At 28.7% G+C, this 25,715-nt stretch overlaps 2 protein-coding genes across 3 annotated transcripts in view; one reads left to right on the top strand and one right to left on the bottom strand.

Annotated features, from left to right (window-relative positions):
* LOC107447767 (uncharacterized) overlaps window positions 1–25,715 on the top strand; it is a 58,605-nt gene that overhangs the window by 12,681 nt on the left and 20,209 nt on the right. The window lies entirely within an intron of this gene.
* On the bottom strand, window positions 8,163–11,074 carry LOC139427225 (uncharacterized). Its single transcript, XM_071188190.1, has 2 exons — window positions 10,960–11,074; window positions 8,163–8,871 (listed from the first exon to the last, which is right to left on the bottom strand). Exon 2 carries the CDS (start codon window positions 8,858–8,860, stop codon window positions 8,183–8,185), a length of 678 nt encoding a protein of 225 aa, XP_071044291.1. The 5' UTR covers window positions 8,861–8,871; window positions 10,960–11,074; the 3' UTR covers window positions 8,163–8,182.

Here is a 25,715-nt window from a genome sequence, read left to right as displayed (position 1 = left end):
TTGAAGCAAAATATCGGATCATAAAGTTTAAGAAGTGTGATAATGTAGTTTTCTTAAATTTTGAAAACATTCTTTAAATCTAAACATGTGGATGTTCACTATAGACATTTTATAGATGCACAAGCTAAAGGTGAGATTTATTATCATTGATACTTTTAGTGTTAAAAAAGAAAAATATACCAGAAATATAAAGTTTTAGTATATAAATAGCAAAATATACATTATTAAAAATTTTGGAACATGGTCAACCATAACATTGTTTAAGTTGAACCATTTTATCGTACAGTAAAGCGACATGGCGTGACCAAGCTCAAAATAAAAAAATTAATAAGTTTATTAAAAAAACTCAAGGTATGTAACTTGTGGCTAGTCGAAAGCCGGCTTATTTTTTTTATTGTCAATATTATTATATTATTCTAACACTATTCCCCTATAAACTACGATGTTCAATTTTTTTTTTATTTAAGGTTATAATTTTTTAAGAAAAAAATATGCTTTTGGGCAAAGCGGGCAGGGCAAAACGGGTAGATACCCGCTTCGCCCTACCCGCAACCAGTAGAAGAGCCATTGACACCTCATGTGAAGCCTTTGGATATTAGACCGCTACCAAAACCTACTCCGATCAAAACTAGTCGTAAACATAAAACTGAAAGAGCTGAAGTCTTAACAAGTTCACCATTTAAAAATATGCGCATAGAAAAAAAAGGAAGAAAAGAAGAAACGTCTTAGTAACAATACTGCTGTTCAAAGAAATTAAAGAAATCTTCCTTCGACAAGTAAACCAGGTAAAACTAAAAAACAAAGAGCTTCATAGAAAAAAATTGTAGAAGAGTATTTTTGTCTTGTTTGTGGGGAGCCTTATGAGGACCCATCGCTAGAAGATTGAATTGAATGTGGAGATTGTAAAGACTGTGCTCATGAAGCTTGCTCAACTTATTCAGGAAGAGAGTCTTATTTTTGCGAACTACGTCAAGAATAACAAATCATAATTTGAGACTGATAAAATAAGTCTAAAATTGTTATTTAAATGTTATTTTTAACTTTTATTATACGTGTGATTAAGGTCTCATTATTAATGTTTAAGAAAATTAATATGCGCTTGTATTTGTAAAATCTATGGTGCTTACCCGCTTTGCCCGTACGTCTTACCCGCTTTAGGCCCCTTGTAGGGCAAAGCGGGTTTTTCAGTGTTTTTTATTTTTGATAATAAATAATCATAAAATTTAAAATAACGCAATAATAATTTTTTATTTTGAAGTTCAAGATCTCTCTTAAGAAATAAATTCAAAAACGCTGCGATAAAAGCCCAAAAAACTACAACTTTCGAGAGTTTATTGTTGACCTAACCGCTTTAGGCTACCCTCCACTGACTCTACACTGTCAAAAATTCCGAGCAACGTTACTCTAAAAATTGGTATTCATTTGCTGGCTACATAAAATCGAGCTCTATTTTACCATATTTTGGTACTTTCACTAGCTCCAAATGTCAAAAGAAGGTTGCACCAAAAGTAGGTGTTTTGGAGAAACAAAACACCTATTTACGTTTTTTTCTTTTATAAAAGCAGAGGTTGCACCATTATTAGGTATTTTTAAAGAGCTCAAATACAGGCCTAGACTGTTGCTATTTACCGTGACAAAACCATTTACCGTAAATAGATATTCTATGACATACCTCTAACCATTTTATACTCCAAATTTAAAAAGGGAACATAAAAGAAATGAACTTTAATGTATTAGAATAGAATATTTACCTGCATTAGTCGTCTCGATATACAGAGAACGATTTGTAAATAAAACATGACGTCGTAAGCAAATATCGTTCAGTTTACAATCACCGTCAAAGCTATGTGTCTTTTACCAAATTTTGGTAAAATCAATCATAATTCACAATTTATGGTGCAACTAAAATAAAATGATCTTTGATTTAACTGAACTTAGGGATAATGAGAAACTTTGCACCAAGTACTGGTTAAAGATTTAATGAGTCATTTTACAGTGTGTTAGAAATTTTGGCACGAACCATCATATCGTTTAAATTTGCTGCTTATTTATAATGGTGCAAAAAAGTTAAACCATATTATAAATTTTTTCAACTTTATTATATGATACTATGGTTCAACTTAAAATCACTGGAATAAGCCTTTTGATCAATGGGACTTTGAAAGGACTGTGATTTAGGATGAGGGACTGGAACATTTTATAGATGCGCCAGCTATGTTGCGGGATTAATAATCATTGATACTATTAGAATTAAAAAAGAACACCATTTCAAAATTTTATAGTTTTTCTATGAAAATAGCAAATATAAAAACAATAAGAAACGCTTATGCGTGATAAGCCTTCATATAATTTAAATTCACAGCAACATTAGAAAGGCGCTAAGTTGAGTCATCTTTAAGTTAGCAAATACATTGGTGTTCTCTTGGATCTATATCAATATTCAGCATAAATATCTACATGAATATGTTCATCAATATCAATTTATTACATTTGAGAATTCGTTTACCTGTAAAAGCACTTCAAAACATTTTTGTACACATGTACAGAACACATATTATTTAGAAAACTATCAACAAAAAAAAGAGATCGGGTTAGTATTAAACCTTAATCTTTATAACTTGAATCATTATATCATACAAATTCACCGCAACCTTATTAGAGTGTTATCACATTTTTATTCAAGTTAAACCATGGTACCGTATAACCAAGTTCAATAAGAATTAATTAATACGGTTATATGGCTCAGTTTATAGAATTTTTTCAAAATTTAAGTAAAATATCTCTCAGTTGGCAAGCACATTGGTGCAAGCATCTTGAATCTATATCAATATTCAGTTGTACTTATTATATCTGAGAATTTGTTTACCTGTAAAAGAACTTCAAAATATAATTGTACACATGTACAGGAGGCATATTATTTAGAACACAATTAAAAAAAATCTAGTTAGTTTAAGACCATAATCTTGGTAACTTGAATCCTTATATCATACAACTTCACCGCAACCTTATTAGGGTGTCACCACGTTTCTATTCAAGTTAAACCATAGTACTATGTAACCAATTTTCTTTAATTTTATATTATAACGGTCGTTGAACAGCCGTCCCAATTTTTTGAGTTTACGGACCAATGTTCAGCTCCGAAGACTTGTAATTTCGAACCCAATCCAGATGACAAGGGAACTCCTGGATCAGTACCCCCAGAGGTATAGATTTGTTATGGGAACTTGGAGGACTTGTGATCCCGACAATTTTAAAGTGCACCAGTCAGAGTTTAATACACTGTAAAAAATCTCGGTTAATGTTTATCCGATACTTGGTGCGAAGTTTCTAATTGCACCGAAAATTGGATAAATTAAAAATTATTTTATCTAGGTTGCACCATAAATTGGAAAATATGATCAAGAAATGCGTTTATGGCGCAATCGATTGCACCCAACTTTCGTACTATGACAGGCACGAACTTTAACTGTGACCGATAACTTATTTTGTAGCTGTTGACAAGATGGACGATTTTGCTGTCGAAGCTTGCTATCGTCACATGCAAGTTGTTTTTGAAATTTTCTATTTTTTTTGCAAGTGAGTAAACTTTTCTTAATTATTTGCATTAATTACAGTTCATTTCTTTCATATCATCTTTAAAAATTTTGTTGTCTGTTCTGAAAGTGTTAGCCTCAAATTCTTCTAGGAAACTGTATTCGTTGTATGAATAATTAAATATTTTAAAATCTACACTAGCTCTTTTTCCGTAAATAAGGCGATGCAACTATTTTATGTACACAGAAACTGCAATACCGTATCTCAACATTAAGTGCAAGACAAATAAACTGCAAATGCGGCAATTGTTTGGCTAAAGGAGCATAGCTTTCCACCAAATTTACAGCCGGTGAAAATTTTCTAGGTTCGGGTTTTTAAATATTTCATTCTACCGAACAAAAAAAATCGCTTGTGCTTTCTGTTGGGATTAAAACTTTTTATCAATATCCATGCTTTTGTTTTGATTTTCATGTTCCATTTTGCTCATTTTCGTTTGTAATGTCACATAATTACACGAATTTCGGTCTATACATCCTAAAATGCTCTTGATGTAAAATTTTCAATGCGAATTATTCACCTCAAACCGTTGTCATGGAAACTAGATTTCTCTTTACGTTGGTTGAGCGCACGTGGTAGGAGAAAAACATAGTGGGTAATATTGGCGTTAAGGAAAACAAAGCGATATTTTTTTTTAAATTCGCCAAGAATATCTTACTGAAATTTAGAACAAAACCCCAGTAAGGCCAAGATTTGTTTTTGAACATTTAGAAATAAGCCGATTTCTTATTATAAATTTTTTTTAAAAAATATATTTTATTATTAATGTTTTTCAACTAAGCGAGAATTTTTTCATATGAAACCAAATATTGTATTTAAAAAGTTAATAAATATATTTTTTTTATTAAATACAAATAAAAAAATACTCTGACGCTCATAGATACTCTGCTTTTGATTCTTATTTTTCGATGTCTTTTTTAATTTTTACTTATTTATTTTATTTTTTTGTCGATTTATGTATATTAATTTAGCCCACATTTGTGTTTTGTTAGGGAGGAAAAAGACAACATAACCATGAAATCGAACGCTTTCATTGATCATCAAATATGTCACACGTATTCTTTATAATATTTACAGTTTTTTTTTTTTAAATAACTTTTTTTGAAAAGTTTAATTTTAATTATAGAAGTAAAATTTTTTTCTTCTGAAATATATCTGCTTCTATGAATCAAAAGACCTTTAGTTAAAAAGACAATCCTCACAAACAGTATACGTATATGTGGAGTTTTAATACTATCCACATGAATACTGCCTGTGTGTTAATCAGCAGCCAGATTCCACCCTCTTAGACTCAACACGAACTCTTTTAGTGCTCAATTGTTCAAGTTTAGTGTTCAATACAAGTGATGATCAATTTGTTCATTTATTATTTTAACTGTTAACAGTTCCTTCAGCAAATTTTTTACTGGGAAGCTCTGCATAAAATTCAATTAACAATTTCTCAAGTGGAGAAAATCTATTTTGGTGCTTTAGCGCATTTTAACAAAAATAATAATAATAAAATTTTAAAATATCAATATCTTTCTTTCCTTTCCGGGATCTTTGTGGGTGAAAGGAGGCTTAAGATGAAAATCCCCTCCCCCCCGTATAAATAGTTGGTCTCGAAATTTTTTTTTAGGTTTTTTAACATGAGAATTACAATTTCTCAATTTTTTTTTATATTGCATTTTAAAAATAGAAATTAAAATATGGCTTGCTTTGATTGATCTTTTTATGTTTTAAAAGACTGAGGATTCAAATTTTGTTTTTACTGTACATTTTATTAGCATAAATTACATTATTTTTAATCTTCTTTTATTAGCACAAAGGCACCAACAACTTCAATGATTTTAATTGAGAAAGAGACACAGGAAAAAATATTGTTATACCCATTGCCGAACCTATTGATAACAATATTTATTCTGCCAAAATTACCAGAATTCCAGAAGGTTATAAACAGTTCTTTCACACTTGAAAAGTACTAGTTTCAAGAACAGCTTACAAACAAGGAATTTGCATAGTTTCAAGCTTTGAAAATGAAGAACCTGTGTTTGGAAAAACAATTATTCTTTTGTCAATGGGCTCCCAAATTTTATTTGTGTGTAACCTTTTTAAATCTTGTTGTGTTTTTTACAATCAACTGAAAAATGTGATATAGTTAAAGTAATAGCACCAGAAAATCTATAATAATGAATATGGAATAAAAATATTGGTTTTTCTCAAATACTCACCATCATTTACTAATTTGTAAAAAAGAAAATTACAGTATTTTTTTCCAAACTGTGTGAAATTTTACTCTTTTTATCAAGTAGTAAATTATGCTTGCAAAAAAGTAATTTAGCTATATTGTAGATTTTAATTCAGATGTGGCAGAATGTATCTAGAAATTTAGTATCTTATTAAAATATAGAAAATTATTTTCAGATGATCCCAACTTTCAAAACTCTAAACATTGAGGCATAACGATAATTTTTATTTCGAATTATTGTGAATTTAAAATAAGTTTGAATTGAATGCCCTCTCTTAGTAACAAAAACATACTATATATTATATTTTTGAGTGAATATTTTGTATTTTTTTTAATGAATGCTGTGATATGTATAAAAAGTATAATATATTTAAATTTTAAGATTTTGCTTAAAAATTATTACATTCTGTCTATGTATACAAATATCAAAGTGATTGTAAATGAATAAGTTATGTTTAAAATATTGATCTGTATATTTTTTGCTAATATTTCCAAGTTATTTCATTATTTTTACATTTCTTAATTTACTTCAAATTTAATATTTTTATACGCCAATGTAGTTAATATTAGAATGTTTCCTTAATTAGAGATTGGGGGTTAACCAATACAATATTTGTCTACTTTTTTGTATAAATTTTTATTTGTGAAAGTAATATTTTCATTTTTAAATAATAAAATAATTTCAAAATACATAGTGATAAGAATAGATACATAGTAATAGGAATTTGATTCAGCCTAAAATTAAATTTTTTTTTCTCTTTAAAACATTAACGGTATTCACTCTATAGCATCTGTTGGTGCTTTAAATGAAATGTAAAAAATAATTCAAATTTTATATATTAATTTGAAGAAAGAAAAAGTTCTTATATGAGCGAAAATATTTTTAAAGCACCAAAAAGCAGATAAAGTTAGCATCATTAATAAATATTTATAAAAAAAAGAGAAGATAATTTAAATCAAATCATAACTTAATTATTCAAATATATAATAATTAATAAAGCTACTTTTATTTTAGATGTGTTATATATATATATTTAATATNTATATATATTACAAAACACATATAAAATGAAAATACTTTTATTAATTTTTATAGATTTAAATAATTAAATTATAATTTGATTTAAATTATCTCTTCTCTTTTTAATAAATATTTAATAATAATGCTCTCTTTCTCGACTTTTTGGCGCTTTAAAAATATTTAATAATGGTGCAACCTTCCTCGCTTTTAGTTCCCTTCAAAAATACCAAAATATGGTGCAACTTACCTCCATTTTTAGTTCCCTTCAAAACACTCATTTTTGGTGCAACCTTTCGCCGCTTTTCGGCTCTTTCAAAATTCCGATTTTTGGTGCAACCTTCTCTCGTTGTTTGGAGCTAGTGAAAGCACCAATCTATAGTAAAACTGAGCACGACTTTATGTAGCCAGCAAATGAATACCAATGTAAGGTGCAGCATAGCTCGAAATTTTTTACAGTGTACGCTGCGATTCTTCGGTCAGCTGGATTGGAACTCCCGTTCTCACAAACATGAGTCCAATGCATTACCAACCAGGCTATCCTGGCCCGTGGAACCAAGTTTGATAAAAATTAATTCATAAGGTTATGTGGCTCAATTTAGCACCTTATTAAAGTTGATAAAAATTTATATGATATTATAATTCAACACGCGCTCTTATTTTTTTTTTTTTTTTTAAATTTCTTATTTTTTACCATGTGAACATAGATTTCCTAAGTATAACCAAAAATGTTAGCCTCAAAATATGTGCACAGTTGATCACAGAAAAAATTTTTTTTTTAGTTGTAATAAATTATTTTGCTTAATTAACTTCAATCTTAAAATAAAATAAAATTGTTTTCGATGCAAAGTTCCTATAACTTATATAAAGAACAAAATAATGCTATAAATTTGATCTAAGTTCCATTGTTCTTTTTTTTTTCTAGATACAAACTAGGCAAAAACCTATTACAACAAATATTTTGGTCCATTCACCCCCTCACCCCATACTTTTTTATTATTCCAAAGAAATAACAAGTTTGATTTTATTAAATAAGATGTACCACCTTCTAAAAAATACCACCTTTGTTAAAATTTAAATCGGTAGTATTGAATTCATCTGTATCACCTTGTAATAATTTATTTTACTTAATTAACTCCAACCTTAAAATAAAATAAAATTGTTTTCAATGAAAAATTCATGTAACTTACATAAAGAATAAAACAATAAATTTGTTCTAAGTTCCATTGTTCTTTATTTATTTTTCAGTTACAAGCTAGGCAAAAGCCTATTGCAGCAAACATTTTGCTTCGTTTTCCCACCACCCCCCTTTTTTTGTTATTCAGAAGGAATAACAAGTTTGGTTTTTATACATAGGTTGAAGCATAATAAATACCTCCTCTGTTAAAATCAAAATCTCCAGTATCGGATTCATCGGATTCCCCTATGTAGAACTTCGCTAATGGCCATTCAGTTGAACTGACTTCATCCGATTCCGATTCAAGACTCATTTCTCCAGATGCGAAAAACTTCTGTGTATCTATTGAACATCTACAACCAGAAGACAAATCACTCTCTTCATCTAGGAGACTTGGTAATGACTCATCTGAACATGGAATAATATTAATCGTTATCTTTTGTGGTTTTCCTGGAACGCAAGATTCAGAAGTTGATGATTTTCCAGAAGACAAACCTGCTTCAACGTCTTGATTGGTAGAAGCATCTTCAGAATAGTTTGATTCGATGTCTAAATCTGTGATTGGCGGTGATGGTCCACCATCGAGTCCGTGGTAAGCAACTCCCTCAAAACTAGCGGCTTCATCTTGAGTATCCTCTGAGATTGCTGCCTCTATACGATCCTTGGTCTGCATGAGTAAGTAAGTGACGCCTATAAGTAACGTCAAGAGAATGACCAAGTGAACGTAAGGAGATATGACCCTCATTCCTAGATAGATGCCAAAGCTTACCAGACATACCATGAGCAACAAGCGTTTTGCAACTGACAAAACCAACTTTTTAGTACACTTTCTTCGTAAATTCTCCATGAATAATCAACCTACAAAATAATGCTTACGTTAGAATCTAAATAGTTTTGTAAACACAAAGCAAACTCATTTCAAAAACATCTACTTTTAGTGTACGGATAAATAATAGACAAAGAGTACATCGACTTTGATTTATTGCAATGTAACCTGTTAAGTTGACCACCTCATAAAATATATTTATTTCAAAATATTGAAAGATAAAAAAATTAATTAAAATTATAAGAAAAATGTAAATTTATTTAATTAAAAAAAAGTTCAAAATTTTCTCCTCGAAGTCGTTTAAATTAAACTCGATTTGAATTTGACATAAATCCTTCACTCCAGGTTTGTACGCTATATAACATAAATTTGAGCAAACGTCATGAGACCACGTGATCATTTGCATTTTACAGACTTATAAGAACAGCAACTACACCCAACCCAGAGGACAGTAGAAAACCATACAAACTCTCTATTTTAGGATTATTTGTATATTTTTGAAAAAAATTTATAATAAGCAATATTTAAAAATTTAAAATAATAAATAAAGAATATTTCCCGATACTTTACACACACAGTTGTTAACTTTTCCGCTTATAACCGAAAAATTTATTCTCATGTTCAAAGTAAAAGCAAAAGGTATGCTTTATAATTTTATTCTTGATTTCAAAAAGTTGATATAAATGACAGTAACCATCATTTCCTTTAATTAGTTCAAACATATGTACAGAATGCGAGATATGAAATTTAATAGGTGTTGACGAAATTTAAAAAATGGTTGTTTATAGTTATCAAAGCAGTGGTTTTTAAGCAAACCAATCTCTATGTGTTAGTTTATAATTAAAAAAATGCATTTTACAAAGAGTGCAAATGTTGTCAGCTATGTTTATATAATCTGCCATATTTGACCACATAAAATAATAATTTTGGATACAGTAATCGACAAGCAATAAGAAACCAACCACCATACGTTTGTTTATAATTAAGTAAAATGTACTTTAAAAAGTGCCAATGTTGTCAACTAAATTATGATCTACCATATTTGAGCACAAAAACAAATCGTTTTTGTGGTCAAATATGGCGGATCACGGTATATGGCAGATTCATAATATGGTAGTAAATATGGTAAATTCATAAATATAAATCGAGATCATCGAGTAAAACAAATCGAGTAATCGACAAGCAATAAGAAACCAATTACCATATATAAGCTAATAATTAAATAAGATGAACTTAAAAAATGCAAATGTTGTCAGCTATGTTTGCATAATCTGCCATATTTGACCACATAAACTAATAATTTTAGATATAGTAATTTACAAGCAATAAGAAACCAACCACCATACGCTAGTTTATAATTAAGTAAAATGTACTTTAAAAAGTGTTAATGTTGTCAACTATATTATGATCTACCATATTTGACCACAAAAACAAATCGTTTTTGTGGTCAAATATGGCGGATCATGGTATATGGTAGATTCATAATATGGTAGATTCATAAATATAAATCGAGATCATCGATTAAAACAAATCGAGTAATCGACAAGCAATAAGAAATCAATTACCATATATAAGTTTATAATTAAATAAGATGAACTTAAAAAATGCAAATGTTGTCAGGTACATTTTGATCCACCATTTTTGACCACAAAAACTTTTCATTTTTAATATAGCTATTGACAATCCAAGAAACACCAACTACCATATGTTAGTTTAAAATTAAATAAAATGTACTTTAAAAATGCAAATGTTTGCCATGTTTGCATAGTTTGACATTTTTGTCATGAAAATAAATCGTTTTCACATAGTAATTGACTAGCAACAAAATAAAACAACCATTTGGCACTTAATAATTAGGGGAAGCGTACTTAAAAAAATGCAAAATTTCACAGCCATGTTTCTAATCTGACAAATTAACAACAAAAAAATTATCGTTTTTCATATAAACAATAGAAATTCAATCAGCATATGTTAGTTCGTAATGAACATATGGTGTAAAATAATCCATAATCTAACATTATAAATATTAGTAATTACTACATCTTAATATTTCAAACTCATAAGTATATATGTAAATGAATATATATAAAATAATGAATTTATATAAGAAAAGTACTTACAGATGGCGAATATCAATCAGAAGGCAATTAGAACCAATTCAAAACAAAGCACCTTCAAATTTGAAATTTAGGAAAATAGTGATAATTTTCTAAAAAAATGGCGTATATTAAAGGGTGATTTCTAATACGTGTATGTAATTGATTGGTGGTACAACCTAGTCGGCAGTTTAGTTTAAACTAATTGAAAGCGTTAAACAAGTACGTAAATCAACGTCGAGGGATTTCTAGGAATTAGCCGAAAAATCATCGCAAATGCTATTGTTTCGGTCACGAAGTGTTTATTTTACCTATTTTCAATTTTTTTACTGGTTAAAAAGCACCTTTGTTTTACTTCAAAATATATTAAGGGATCATCTATAAATATCATGTTCCAAAATGACATAAAATACAACTCCTTCTATAATAACGTCTTGCCATATTTTTTATATTGAACTCGTCCCTGTGGTGATTCGATTTAAAAGAAATGCCCGCTTTATTCAAAAGGTTTAAAAATATATAAATATTAATGTAATAGAACTCTCTATTTTTATTGCATTTTAACTACATTTCTACGTTTAATATTAAATATTTGGTTTATGTAAAATATTTTGTTTAGCATAAAATTACTCTATTTTTTTTATTTTCTATTTGGTAGGTTGGTATTATATTTACGTCACACTAGAGCTGAAAAATAGGCTATGGAGACGGTCCGAAAAACATTCCAGAGGAACCCCCGAAGAGACATGCCATCACAATTTTGATCCTCTGCAGAGGGGATGGCTCCCCCATTTTGGTAGACCGACGACCTGTGCGACCTTATTGCATTTTAAATACATTTCTACTTTTAATACAAAGTATGGAGATGGTCTGGGAAACATTACAGAGAATGCTCCGAAGAGACATTCCATCACACTTTTGATCCTCTGCAGAGGGGATGACTCCCCCGTTTTGGTAGACCGCCGACCTGAGCGACCTTATTGCATTTTAACTACATTTCTGCTTTTAATATAAAATATGGAGACGGTCTGGGAAACATTACAGAGGATGATCCGAAGAGACATGCCATCACAATTCTGATCCTCTGCAGAGGGGATAGTTCCCCGTTTTAGTAGTCCAACGACCTGCGCGTTTAGTCGAGCAATTACTGATTATATCCTCTACTAAAAAATATTTTCTTTTAAAGAAACGCCTTTTTTTTCTTTTTTTTCATTTGTTTTTTTCTCATATGCACAAATTTGTTTTTTTCCTTTTGTACCAAAATGCTCAATAAAGCGCCTTTTTTCCTGCCTATATGGAGATCAGAGTAGGCTATATGAGATAAAATTAACTGTCATTTTTATCTCATATAGCCTATTATGTCTGTCAATAATGTATTAATTACTCAAGCAATTCTCCAGGTGCAACCCACAACCTCAATATCCTTTAATTGTTTTGAGAAGTATATAAACATATTTAAATATTGTGCCACGTTTTGAGCCCTTTAATTCGTCTATAATAATTTCCTTCAGTATAGCGCTATAATATGTAATAACAAAATACCTGACCAAATTTGAATATTGTATGTTAATATTAAAGGCAGATATAGGACCGTGTATATATACAATATATGAGCATTAATTTCTCCTTTTTAACGCTTTAAAGCGCAATTAGAAATATATGCATACATACTTGCATATTATGCCACATTATGGGCTTCGTAATCTGTGTATAATTAATTTCTTTCATTCAATTGTAAAATATGTTATAATACAATACCTGGTTGAGTTTGAATATTATAGGTTAACATTAAGGGGAGATATAGGCCCATATATGTATGCAGTAAATAAGCAACAATTTCTTCATTATTCGCTATTTAACGCACTTTTAAATATATACATACTTAAATATTGTGCCTCATCGGGAGCACTCTAATTTGTCTATAATAATATCCTTTGGTATGGTACTATAGTATGTTATAATATATAATACCTGACAAAGTTTGAATATTGTAGGTTAATATTAAAGACAGATATGAAATATATAGGTATAAGTACAATAATGAGCATCAATTTCTTTATTTTAACGCTTTAAATGGGGTCGTAGGGATTGCAATAGATATGAAATCTTAGGTAATTTCATACGAAAACTTGTAAAAAAATCCGAAATATATTATTTTACAACCGAGAAGTTAATTTGGAAGAGATAAAGAATTCTCTAAGGATACCAAGGGACATTTTATGCAATAATTTACTTGGAATATTTTACTTCGAAAAACGGTTTTCCAAGCGCATGTCATATTTGCTTACTGTGCAACAAAAGCAACATCACATTGATGATTCAAAGTGCTGTTTGGGGACAATAGAAAGGAGTTTTGAATCAGGTGTGGCTATTGATGAAATATGGTTTTACCACTGCATTCGAGAATCAAATCAACAGTTAGCTGAAGGGAAAACAAACGAAGGAAGCCCAATAAAGCTGTCAAAAAAATGTAAGCTGGGAAAATTCTGACTTGTCAAATGTTTTTTTGAGCTGTACATGGCACCGCATCCTCCGACTACTTTCGAAAATCAAAAACCATCGGAATAGAGCGTTCGCCTTCCAATGAGGTGAACCGGGCTAGAATCTCAGCGATGGTTGTTCGAATTCCGCACCCAGCTCGCACCCATCCCGGCACTGGCTTAAAATATCCTCAGTGGTACACGGATCATGGGTTAGAATCCCCCTGCCATCGGGTAAACAGTGAGAGGTTTCCGTGGTTTTTCTCTCCGTGTAAGGCAAATGCATCTTAGTTCCATCAAAACTCTTCCACGAAAGCAAATTTCTTCCAATGCTTGATCCAATAGTTCCCTTGTCTTCTGAATTGGAATCAAAATTACAGGGCTATGGAATTGAACATTGGAAGTTATAAACTTAAAATTGGGTCTGCTGTTATTCAACTGATTGATTGGTGAAATCAATGATGATGGAGAATTTTCTCCATAAGATAAAAAAAAAAGTTGAAGAAAGAAAATTCATCAATGCAGCTTGTCCCAGTCGGTGTTACCAGTGGTGAAATTCTACAAATTAAACTTACAATTGCTACCATGTTTACCGTATTTTTCAGATATGGCCCCTGGGATCTTTGCGTGCCTCTAAAATATATTCGAGGTTAAGATATTTGACACGAATGATGTGGGAAATTAAAGGGGCAATGTTTTGAAGGTCTTAACAATTTGTTTTATAGGAAAGTCATCGAAGGGCTAGAGAAACATTTGAATAAATATATCACTCTTGAAGAAGACTATATTGATGAATAAAGCCAAATTTTGAAATTTTACAAAACAAAGTGTCCATTAGAAGCCAGTCTTGGACCAGTGTGTTACAAATGAGCATGTAAATATTTTAAAAAGACTTCTGTGTTATATAAAAAATTAACTTAGAAAAAAAATTATCTGGGTGTAAATTTTACTTCATTTATATTTCATGTGAAAGGGAAAATTCAGTAAAATGGCAATTTATTTACTGGAATACATACTTTTCAGCATCGTCCAATCAATATCACCAAAACAATTCTTATAAGTTTTATTTTATTTTTATGAGATGATAGACAATCGCATTCTTTATAACAGCGGTTCCCAAAAGGGGTTTCGAGGAAACCTAGGTAAGGAGAACTGATAGGTGGTGGAAAGGTGTACTGGGCATTGGTGACTTTAAAAAAAGAGAGAGAGAGAAAAAAAGAGTAAGGATTTTTGAAACCTTTACGCTGTATAAAATTTCGAGCTATGTTGCCCAAACATTGGTATTCATTTGCTGGTTACATAAATTGGTGCTCAGTTTTACTATATATTGGTGCTTTCACTAGCTCCAAACAACGAGAGAAGGTTGCAACAAAAATGGGTATTTTGAAGGGAACTAAAAGTGGAGGAAGGTTGCACCATGATTTGGTATTTTTAAAGGGAACTAAAAGCTAGGAAGGTTGCACCATTATTATGTAATTTAAGACTGCTCAAAGGCAGGGTATGGTTGCACCATTATTAAGTATTTTTATAACGCCAAAAAGCAGAGAAAGTTTGCATCATTATTAATTATCTTTAAAAAAAAAGAGAAGATTTAAATCAAATTTATATAAATAAAATTATAATTTAATTATTTAAATCTGTAAAATTCAAAAAACTATTTTTATTTTTGATGCGTAATGTAATATATATCATAACACATCTAGAATAAAAATAGTTTTTTTTAATTTTTATAGATTTAAATAATTAAATTATAATTTGATTTATATAAATTTGATTTAAATTATCTTCTCTTTTTTTATAAATATTTAATAATGATGCTTACTTTCTCTGCTTTTTGGCGCTTTAGAAATATTTTTTTTCATATAAAAATGTTTTCCTTCTTCAAGTGGATATATGTAAAATTAAAATTCCTTTTTACATTTCATTCGTTAAAGCACCAACAGATGGTATAGAGTTAGTACCACTAATGTATAAAAGAGAAAATAAAAACGAATTTTAATTTTAGGCTGAAGCAAATTCTTATTACTATGTATTTTGAAATTATTTTATTATTTAAAAATGAAAGTGTTACTGTCACAAATAAAAATTTATATAAAAGAGTAGACAAATATTGGATTGGTCAACCCCTAATCTCTAATTAAGGAAACATTCCAATATTAATCACATTGGTGTACGAAAATAATAAATTTGAAGTAAATTAAAAATTGTAACAAAAAATATAAAATATACGGGTCATTCTCACAAAAAGGTGATTTTTTAAGTCCCTTAGTAATAAATATTAGGAAATACAGCAGATTTCTTAATATTCTTCTTCATCATTTTTCGTAAAGTTCCAACTAACAAATCATATGCATTTCTNATATGCATTTCTGCTAAATGAATTTAATATTTCATTCTTATTTTTTAATAAAGATAACTTCAAAATCCCCTACGTCTGTGACACAAAATAATTTTAAATGGCTGTTAAACAATTCAAATGTTATTTTAATGATTTTTGTAGTTTTACCCAGTTAAATGTTTATAGTAACTCTTTATTTAATATTTTTTTTAAAATTATTTTTATGAAATAACTGACTAGTAAACTTTGTCCATCAAAAATGAATGCTCCCTCCATGGACAATTAATATAGTTCGGTAAATATGCAATAAAGGGCAGCATATGCGAAATCCTTATCAGACAGCTGCTGGGAAAGGTAACCATTCTATTTTCTAATGTTCACTATCAGTTGTGTTTGTTCTCTTTGGTGTCAGTTTTGGATTGTTGTGTTCAACTGGGGTTTGGCAAAGTTCTCACCGTATACTCCGTGGACATCATAAAGAAGGTAAGAGAAAATTATTTTATTTTTGATAGATGAATTTTAGATTGCAAAAATAGTATATTTAATAAAAAGAACTGCCCCATTTTTATAACTTTAAAATTAAAAATCAGTAAAATTCAAGAACTAGTTTTTGTCTCCTCCGTGGACATAACAAGTCTACGGAGGAGAAGACACAGTCAATGGAAGAGACAATGTGTTAGATAACCATTACACAATTTGAATAATTAAAAAACTATATTATTTTAATTGATGATTTTTAAACTGGAACAAATGTGTTTATTTGTTTTATTTTTAAAGAAAATCAATTAAGTTTAACTTTTTCTTATCGGAGAAGTGAACAATGGCAATTTTTCTAAATAATTTCGGTGATGTTTAACATTTTTTTTCTCTTCAAAGTTTAGGAAAAAAAGGGCAAAACCAAAATGTAAAAAAGAAAGCAATCAAATGTTCAAATGCAAGAGAGAAGAGAACAGAAAAAACTTAGTATGAGACGAGCTAAACAGAAATTAAAAGAAAACCCTATATTGTTTGAAGAAAGTAAAAAAAAAAAAGAGCAAGAAACTTTAAAATTGTATCAGAAAAAGATTTAACAGAAAAATCGTGATTAATCGTGATAAATTTCTAAAAATTGATAGAGCAAGCCGTTTGTGCCCAGGGAAAATAGAAGCAATAGCAAGAAGAAAAGAGAAAAAAACAAAAACGTTATTTGGATGACAGTACGTTTAACTTGCATAAAATATTCATCAAAGAGTACCCTCAACACTCAACTTTCATGTGGAGTCTGAATTTTTATTTCAATAGTCTTTACATTTTAATTTATTAATATTCAGTAAGAGTTACTTAAAAAATTGTACACCTTGGTTAAAAATGGATGTTTCCTTTCACAGCAGGATGATTAATCGGAAGTAGCTCTATCTCTAATAATGAAATGTTTTATTATTTACTTATTAATGTTAAACTCTTATCAGATGTACCCAATAATTAATGAATTAGTCTTCATTGGCATTTTATATTTTATAACATGAAATGTCTCCTCCGTTGATTATTACATCTCCTCCGTGGACAAGGCAGAATTTAAAATATTTTAAATCTTGTAAAAAATAAAATAGAAAACTTGACCATTATTATAAGGACATATAACAAAAATAAATAAAGGCATTTATGTAATTTTTATCACTTTTTTAATTACTTTAATTTAAGAAAGTTTTTTAGTCTATTTATACCTTTTCAGTGAGAATGACCTATACAGATCCAAATCAATATTCAAACTTTATTTATTCATTTACAATCACTTTGATGTTTGTATACATAGACAGAATGTAATAATTTTTATGAAAATCTTAAAATTTAAAGATATTATACTTTTTATACATATCACAGCATTCATTAAAAAAATACGAAACATTCATTCAAAAATATGATAGATAGCGTGTTTTGTTACTAAGAGAGTGCCTTCAGTTCAAACTTATTTTTAATTTACAGTAATTTAAAATAAAAATTATGTTAGCATATGCCTCAATGTTTACAGTTTTGAAATTTAGGATCATCTANGTAATATATTAGATCATAAGATTCTGCAAAATAATTTATTACCGAAAAATATTATATTTTTATTTGTATCTTCATAATTTTGTGCAAAATACACTTGTTGTTTTTAAAGCTAAATTATTTTTGTCAAAAAATTTTTTTCTCCCAAGTTTTTCGTAGGCCCCTGAATTTCGTAGGCCCGAGGCACGTGCCTAGTGTGCCTATAGGTTAATCCGGCCCTGATTATTATAGATTCTCTGGTGCTATTACTTTAACTACATCACATTTTTCAGTTGATAACCATTTATGCAAAAACAAAACAAGATTTAAAAAGATTACATACAAATAAAACTTTGCAGTCTTTTCACAAAATAATTGTCTTCTTACAGGTTCTTCATTCTCAAAACTTGAAACTATACACATTCCTTGTTTGTAAGCTGTTCTTGAATCTAATACTTTTTGAAGTTTGAAAAAACTGTTTATAACCTTCTAGAATTCTGGTTAATTTGGCAAAATAAATACTTTTATCAATAGGTTTGGCACTAGTTATAACAATATTTTCTCCCAAGCCTCTTTCTTTAAAAGCATTGAAGTTGTTGGTACCTTTGTGATAATGAAAGAAGATTATAAATTCTGTAATTTATGCTAATAAAATGCATTAGAATTGAAATAACATAAAGTTTGAATCCTTACTTTTTTTTAAAGCATAGAAAGATCAATCAGAGCAAGTCATATTTTAAGTGCTATTTTTAAAATACAATATTAAAAAAAAATTGCGAAATTGTTGTTCTTAGGTTAAGAAAATAATTTGAAACATTTCATCATCTGAAAAATATTTGAAACCAACTATTTATTCGGGTGGGTGGGGGATATATTTTTATCTTAAGCCTCCTTTCACCCATAAAAATCATCGAAAGGAAAGGAAGGTTCTGATATATAAAATATTTTTATGATTATTTTATTTTATTTATGTATTTATTTTTGCTGATAAAATATGCCGAAGCACCTAAGTAGAATTTCTCCTCGTGAGAAATCGTGAATTGAATTTTATGCAGAGCGAACCCGCGAAAAATTTGCAGAAGGAACTGTTAACTGTTAAAATAATAAATTAACAACATGATCATCAAAGAGTTCGTGTTGAGTCTGAGAGGGCGGGATATGGCTGCTGATAAACACACAAGCAGTATTCATGTGGATGGTATTAAAACTCCACATGTATACTGTTTGTGAGGATTGTTTTTTTAACTGTAGTTCTTCTGTATCGTAGAAGCAGATATATTTCATAATAAAAAAATTACTTTTATAATTAAAAAAAAAAATTCAAAAAAATTATTATTTTTTTAAAAATATTTTAAAGAATACATATGTCCTTTTTCATGATCAATAAAAACTTTCAAATTCATGTTTCTGTTGACTCCCCCCCCCACCACACACAAAATACTAATGTGGGCAAAAGTAATATACAAAAATCAACAAAAAAAAAAGATTGCATAGAAAAATAATTATCGAAAGCAAAGTATTTATGAGCATCTAAGTATTTTTGTTTATTCAAATTTAATAAAAAAAATATTTATTAACTTTTTAAATCCGATATTTTGTTTCATTTAAAATTTGTTTCCCTTTGTTAAATATTAAGAAGAAAATCTTTTTTTTTTTTTTCCAAATATCATAATAAGAAATCAGCTTATTCCTAAATGCTATAAAAAGATCTTATTCTTGTCGGTATTTTGTTCAAAATTTCAGTAAAATTCGTGGCGAATTAAGAAAAAAAAAAAAAAAATAAAAAAATTAGCACTTTGTTTTCTTTATCGCCTATATTAGCCACTTCCTTTCCTGTGCACCCAACCCACTTAAAGAAACCCAGTTTCCATGACAACGGCTTGAGGTGAAACGGAGTATAATTCGATTTGAAAATTTTACTACAAAAACATCTAATAATGCATAGACAAACATTCGTGTAATTATGTAACATTAGAAATAAAAAGGAGCAATAAAAAACATGAAAATCAAAACAGAAGCACAAATATTGTTAAATAGTTTCAATCCTAACAGAAAGTAGTTATTATTTCTTTTTGTTCGGTAGAATGCAAATAAAACACGGATCTAGAAATTTTCACCGGCAGAAAATTTGGCAATCCGCCAAATTTTATGCTGCTTACAATTGCCATATTTATCGTTTATTTGTTACTGGTATTGCACTTTCTGTGCGCATAAATTCGAAATTTCGAAATTCTTTTCAAAATTTATTGTAAAAAATGAAATTATATTCGCTGCTACTAATGAACTTAATTTATAAAGTAGTTGTTCCACTAATAGAAAAACGATCATTTAGTGTTTTATAGCCAAAATCGCTGTTGTATAATATCTCAAAAGACATTTTCGATATCTTTATTTTTCTATTTAAATGTTATATAATTTCCAAAGTTGTTTTATTACAAAAAAAATTCTTACATTTTTTACCCTAAAAAGAATATTTTGAAAAATTTAAAAATAAATTCTTAACATCTTCAAAATTACGTTTTTTTTTAAATAGAACGATTCCAGTTTTTGAAAGAGTGTTCTGTGTTTATTTTCTTTTGTGACCGAGAACTGTTTTTGTGCATACAAACAGTTATTTGACAGTTTAATAACTAAATGAAATATTTATTTACTCACATTAAATCTTTTTAAAGTTTAAGGTAAAAAATAAAAGTATATTCACAACTACTAATGAACTTAATTTATAAATTCGGGGTTCCACTGATAGAAGTTCAATCATTTAGTGTTCCGTAGCCAAAACCGCTGCTCTTTAACATCACAAAAGTCTTCATTGTTCTTAAATATTAAAATTTCTTAATTTCAAAAAATGTTTTCTTTTTACCAAAAACCTCTTGCCCTAAAAGGGATTTTTTAAATTATTCAAAAATAAATTTTGTATATAGAACTGCGTTGCTCATTCGACTTTAATTGTTTATTTTAAGCTTATGCATACAACAAAAACAAATTCAGATGTAGCCTAAGACCTTTTTATTATAATTTTAAGGACTCTTATTTTAAGACTATCATGAATAAAATATTCCATTATTCAATCATGAAAATATTCGATTATTCAAAAAGAATCTTTTGAAAAATTGGTGTGAAAAAGGAAAGTATATTTAAAGTTACTAATAAATTTAATTTATAAAGTTGAGGTTCCAATAATAAAAGCTCAATAATTTAGTGTCAATAATCTTTATTTTTTGAATAAAGCTCAATAATCTTTATTTTTTTGAATTAAAACTTTTTATAATTTCCAAAGTTTGCTTTTTTACAGAAAAAATCTTAAACTTTTTGTCCTGAAAAGAATTTTTTAAATCATTCAAAAATAAATTCTTAAATTTATCAGTATTCTCCTTCTTTTTTAGTGTTTGATTTCTTTTGTAATTTTGTTTTCATTTGTTTGGTGCATACAAACAGTTTCCTGAGACTTAGATAATTTGCATATATTTTCAGGGCGTTCTTAGATAAATAATCCTCAGTAGCTTAATGCAAATTCTCAAACTAGTACTATTTTTTTACTGCTTCCGTTACTGGCTCAAGACAGAGTTGTAATTTCATTTTATCTAAACGTGATGTTTCTGATTTCAATAAAAATGTGAACTGTTTACAAATGAGTTTAATAGCCGAATATCTTTATTCTAGCAAGTGTGTTTATTTCATTCCCAGAATCATAAGTATTTTGCCTCAGGAGGTCATTGTTCAAATCCTAAACTAGGTCAAGTAAACTTACTTTGTCTCTAAAATTTATCTAATTTCGTCTTATGTTACATTTACTATCGCAGTTTATAGTTAAATGAACCTAAATTACATCCAAATTTAACCTCAACGTATACTATGGTTGAATTCTTCCAAATTAGAATAAAAAGCACTTGTTTGTGAAAGTTTATAAGAAATTAAAATTTACTATTTTATCCCTTTGACGCAGAATTTCTATAATTATTTTTTGATTACTTTTTCTTTATTTTTTATTAATTTAGGAGAAAATAAGTGAAAAATATTACATTTATCAAACATTTATGATTATGAAACACATGTGCCCTTTTTGAGTTGAAAGTAAAATCTTCCAAACACGGCTCAATTCCAAACGATAATATTTAAAATTTGCACTTATTTGCAGTTATTTAGATCTAAGCGGAACAGTTGTTCATCACTGAAATTTCTTTAATTTCCAAAATCCATTACTGACAAATTTTCGGCTATGAGTGAAAAAAAAATTTAGAACTACTTTTTTTAGATTTTAGATTTTAATACAAATATAATTCTGATAATGTAACATATTTTTCTGGAAACCATTAAACTGTGTTTAATAATAAAAATAACAAAAAATATTTTTGCTTGTAATTTATATAGAGCATTAGAAAAAAGAATATAAAAAAAGGACACCGATATTCCATCTGCGTCAAAGTCGTATGCATTTAGAAGAAAATAATATTTCCTTTTAACCCATTTATGCCTAACGAACAGATATATATATATATATATATTTGTCCTTCAAAAAGGACAAATGAGTTAATTTTAATATACTTCAATCGTAAAATTTGGCAATTGAAAGGCTAGGGTCAATACATATAAAAATCACACACATTTTCAAATTATGCATGTTCAGCAACATTTTTCGAACACATGTTCAAAGAAAACCAAATGTTCAGCAAAGAGCTGCAGTGGCTCAAGGGATAGAGCGCTCGCCTTCCAGTGAGGTGATCCGAGTTCGAATCCCAGTGGTGAATGGTTTTTAAGAGATTTGCTCTCATCTAGCATCGACCATAGTGTTGATACATCAGTGGAAAGCGGATCATGGGTTTGAATCCTTTTGCCATCGGACTAACCGTGGGAGGTTCTTCTCCCCTCCATGTAACGCAAATGCTGGTTAGTTCCATCAAAAATTCCTCCACGAAGGTTAGTTTGTCCCAACGTTTGGTCCTTCTGGATTGGGTTCAAAATTACTGGGCTACGGAGTTAAACAGTGATAGTCGAAAAATCAGAATTGGGTCTGTTGTTTAACACTGTAAATAAAATAAAATGCGCTAAAGAGTATTTTTTAAGAATATTTTTCATGAAAAATACCATGACTTCAAGTAGACAATAAGTTGTTTCTGCGTATTGAGCTGCTATTTAGTGAAAAGTCTAGACACTGGTAACGTTCCTATAAGTAACAAAGAGAAAAAAACAGTTTCATTTAAAAATGTCAACTTTTAGCAAAATGTGGGTTACGTTTGTATTACCCTTAAACACTATAACTAAAAGAGACATTTTTTAAAATATGAAATTAAATCTTATTCTTTATCACTAAATTAAGTATTGGCAATCTCCCAAAATGTATAGAGAACTATCCCATTTCGCAGCACAGGTCACCATTCGCAACATTTGAATTAGAAATACAATAAAAATTTTATGGAATAAAAGCATAAAGTTTCTCTTCAGGACGCAGTCCTTTATGAGAGACATTTTAAAATAAAGAATAATTACTCTAAGATAAAAATTTCTTTTTATAATGCAGCTATGTCTCGAAAAAATAAAAATAAAAAACCAAAACAATTTAATCGCAAATGAAATTAAAATGAGGGCAAAAAACAAGCATACAAATATAAAGTAAAATAAAAATAATGTTTGAGTGATATATATATGAATAAGTTTGAAAGCGTTGGCGTACTTATTTAAAGACAGTTATATTTCCTTCCAAAAAAAAAAAAAAAAAAAAAAANAAAAAAAAAAAAAAAAAAAAAAAAAAAAAAAAAAAAGACTGACTTCGATATTTCCTATAACAGATAAAAATTTCAAACTTTTGCATAAAAATTGTTTTAAAGGGAAATAAATCCAAAAAGATAATTTTTAACAGGTTAAAAAGTTAAAAAGAAAAAAAATAGTAAGTATATGCCAAAAATAGTTAATGAAGTAGAACAAAATGGTGATGATGCAAATCAATTTGTATTTAAACATAAAACTAATTTTCCTTTGATCTCTAACAAATTTGATAAATGAACACCATTAAAAGCATGTAAATATTCTAATAATAACCCTTCGAATTATTCTTGTAATATTCTAGAAATTTAAGACATTCTTTTTTAATACCAACACAGAAAACATTTGCATTCTTAATTATGAAAACTCACTTTCCGAAGAAAGGTTAATTTTTAAAGCAAATTAAAAGTTCTTTCACATTTATTTTTAAAAGGTCGTTTTATTTGTGTATTCCACTCATTACCTGCTCATCATTTATTACTTTTGAGAAGCCAAAAGATAAATAAAATTAAAATAATCCCCATCAGTAAAGAAGGGGGGGGGAGAGCAAATGGCATACAAACAAACAGGAAAACCAGCAATCAGAAAAGTGAACTCTTTTTAGAAATATCTTGACTTATCTAATAAGGGTTACTATTCTCTAATAAATTAAAGGTTTCACTTTTAATTCTCTTCCTGTATTTTTTCTTTTTATTGTAAAAATATGAGGAAAGAAAAATATTCTTCCTTCGAGGCATCGGCGTTTGAAGTCGATTTTTATTTTTATTTTCTAGACAACATGATGAAAAGAGGATTGATTGCATATTGATGAATCGTTCTACCTCAAGATTAAAAAGAATATTTTATTACGTAAGCTTAAGAATAGAGTATAAATTTTCTGGAAGTCAAACGCTAACGCTTCATGTGGCATTAAATGCTTAAAGTATAATTTTATACAAGTAGCCTCAATTCCCGTTTACATTTGAGATTACTGGTAATCATAATGTACTATTACCAGAAATCTTGATCCATATCTACCATACTTAAATAAGATAAAAAATTAATCTAGATACGCGTTTACAAATAATCATGATAAGCGATTACAAGTTATCATGGTATATGATTAAAGTAATCATGGTAACAGATTACAAGAAATTATACTGTACAATTGAAAGTAACCGTGATAAGAGATTACAAGAAGTCATAATCAAAGTTAAAAGTAATCACGATAAAAGATTGCAAGATATCCTAATCTACAATTAAAGGTTATGCGTAATCATTGTATGAGACAACGAGAAATCATAATCTAAAAGAAGAAATCATTATCCACAGTTACAAATTTTCATGATAACAAACAATTTTGATTACAGATAGTCATAAATCACAATTGCACTTAGTTGATTACTATTGTGATGAATACGTTGTCATGTAGGGATTTTTTTATTTTTTTTTATTTCTGCTTAAAATCTAGTTCCCTCATGAAATAATTGTTTCCCTGCAGAAATCTTAGTACTTTAATATCCGGAAATAATCATGATACATGACTGCTAGTGAATAAAGATAAATGATTACTAATAATTATGATTATTTATTACATGTAATCATAATCTACGATTAAAGGTAATCACAATCGACAATTATTAAGATAACACTAATAAGCAAATTTTAGAAATTTGTTGATATCTTAGTACTCAATACATTTTCTAAGACAATTAAAATGTACCGATTCAAAATATGCAAACCATTTGTAACCCACTGATTTTTGGATATACTTCTTCCACCACTTACATTTCACTGAAGCCTCTTAGTAGTAAATTAAGTATTCATAAACTTATCATTAACCGGGAAAGCAGTTAAATTAAACCACATCAGATATATACTGCATAGAAATTTCTATTTCAAAATACAGCACATATAAAATCCACACACAAACAACTAAAATAACCTGTAAAAAGCTCTAAAAAAAGCACCGAAAAGAGCCTAAGAAAAGCCTTTGAAAAAAAGCGCCAGAAGAAAAAAACACAGCCTTAGCAATTATATAAATTTACGTCCAATTTGATATGGGCCGTTAATCGAATTAAGCTCAAAATTAAAGTAATTAAATATTTTCTAATGAAATTGGATTCTTTTGTTTCAAAAAAATTTATTTAAGTACAAGGATTAATTTAATGTTCATGGGAGGAACTTTAGGCTCTTTATACAAATTTTTTTGGAATCTT

This window comes from Parasteatoda tepidariorum, chromosome X2 (genome assembly GCF_043381705.1).
Source record: "Parasteatoda tepidariorum isolate YZ-2023 chromosome X2, CAS_Ptep_4.0, whole genome shotgun sequence".
In the NCBI taxonomy this organism is placed as follows: domain Eukaryota; kingdom Metazoa; phylum Arthropoda; class Arachnida; order Araneae; family Theridiidae; genus Parasteatoda; species Parasteatoda tepidariorum.
The sequence above is the reverse complement of the archived record's forward strand: the minus strand, read 5'-3'. Positions and strand labels throughout refer to the sequence as shown.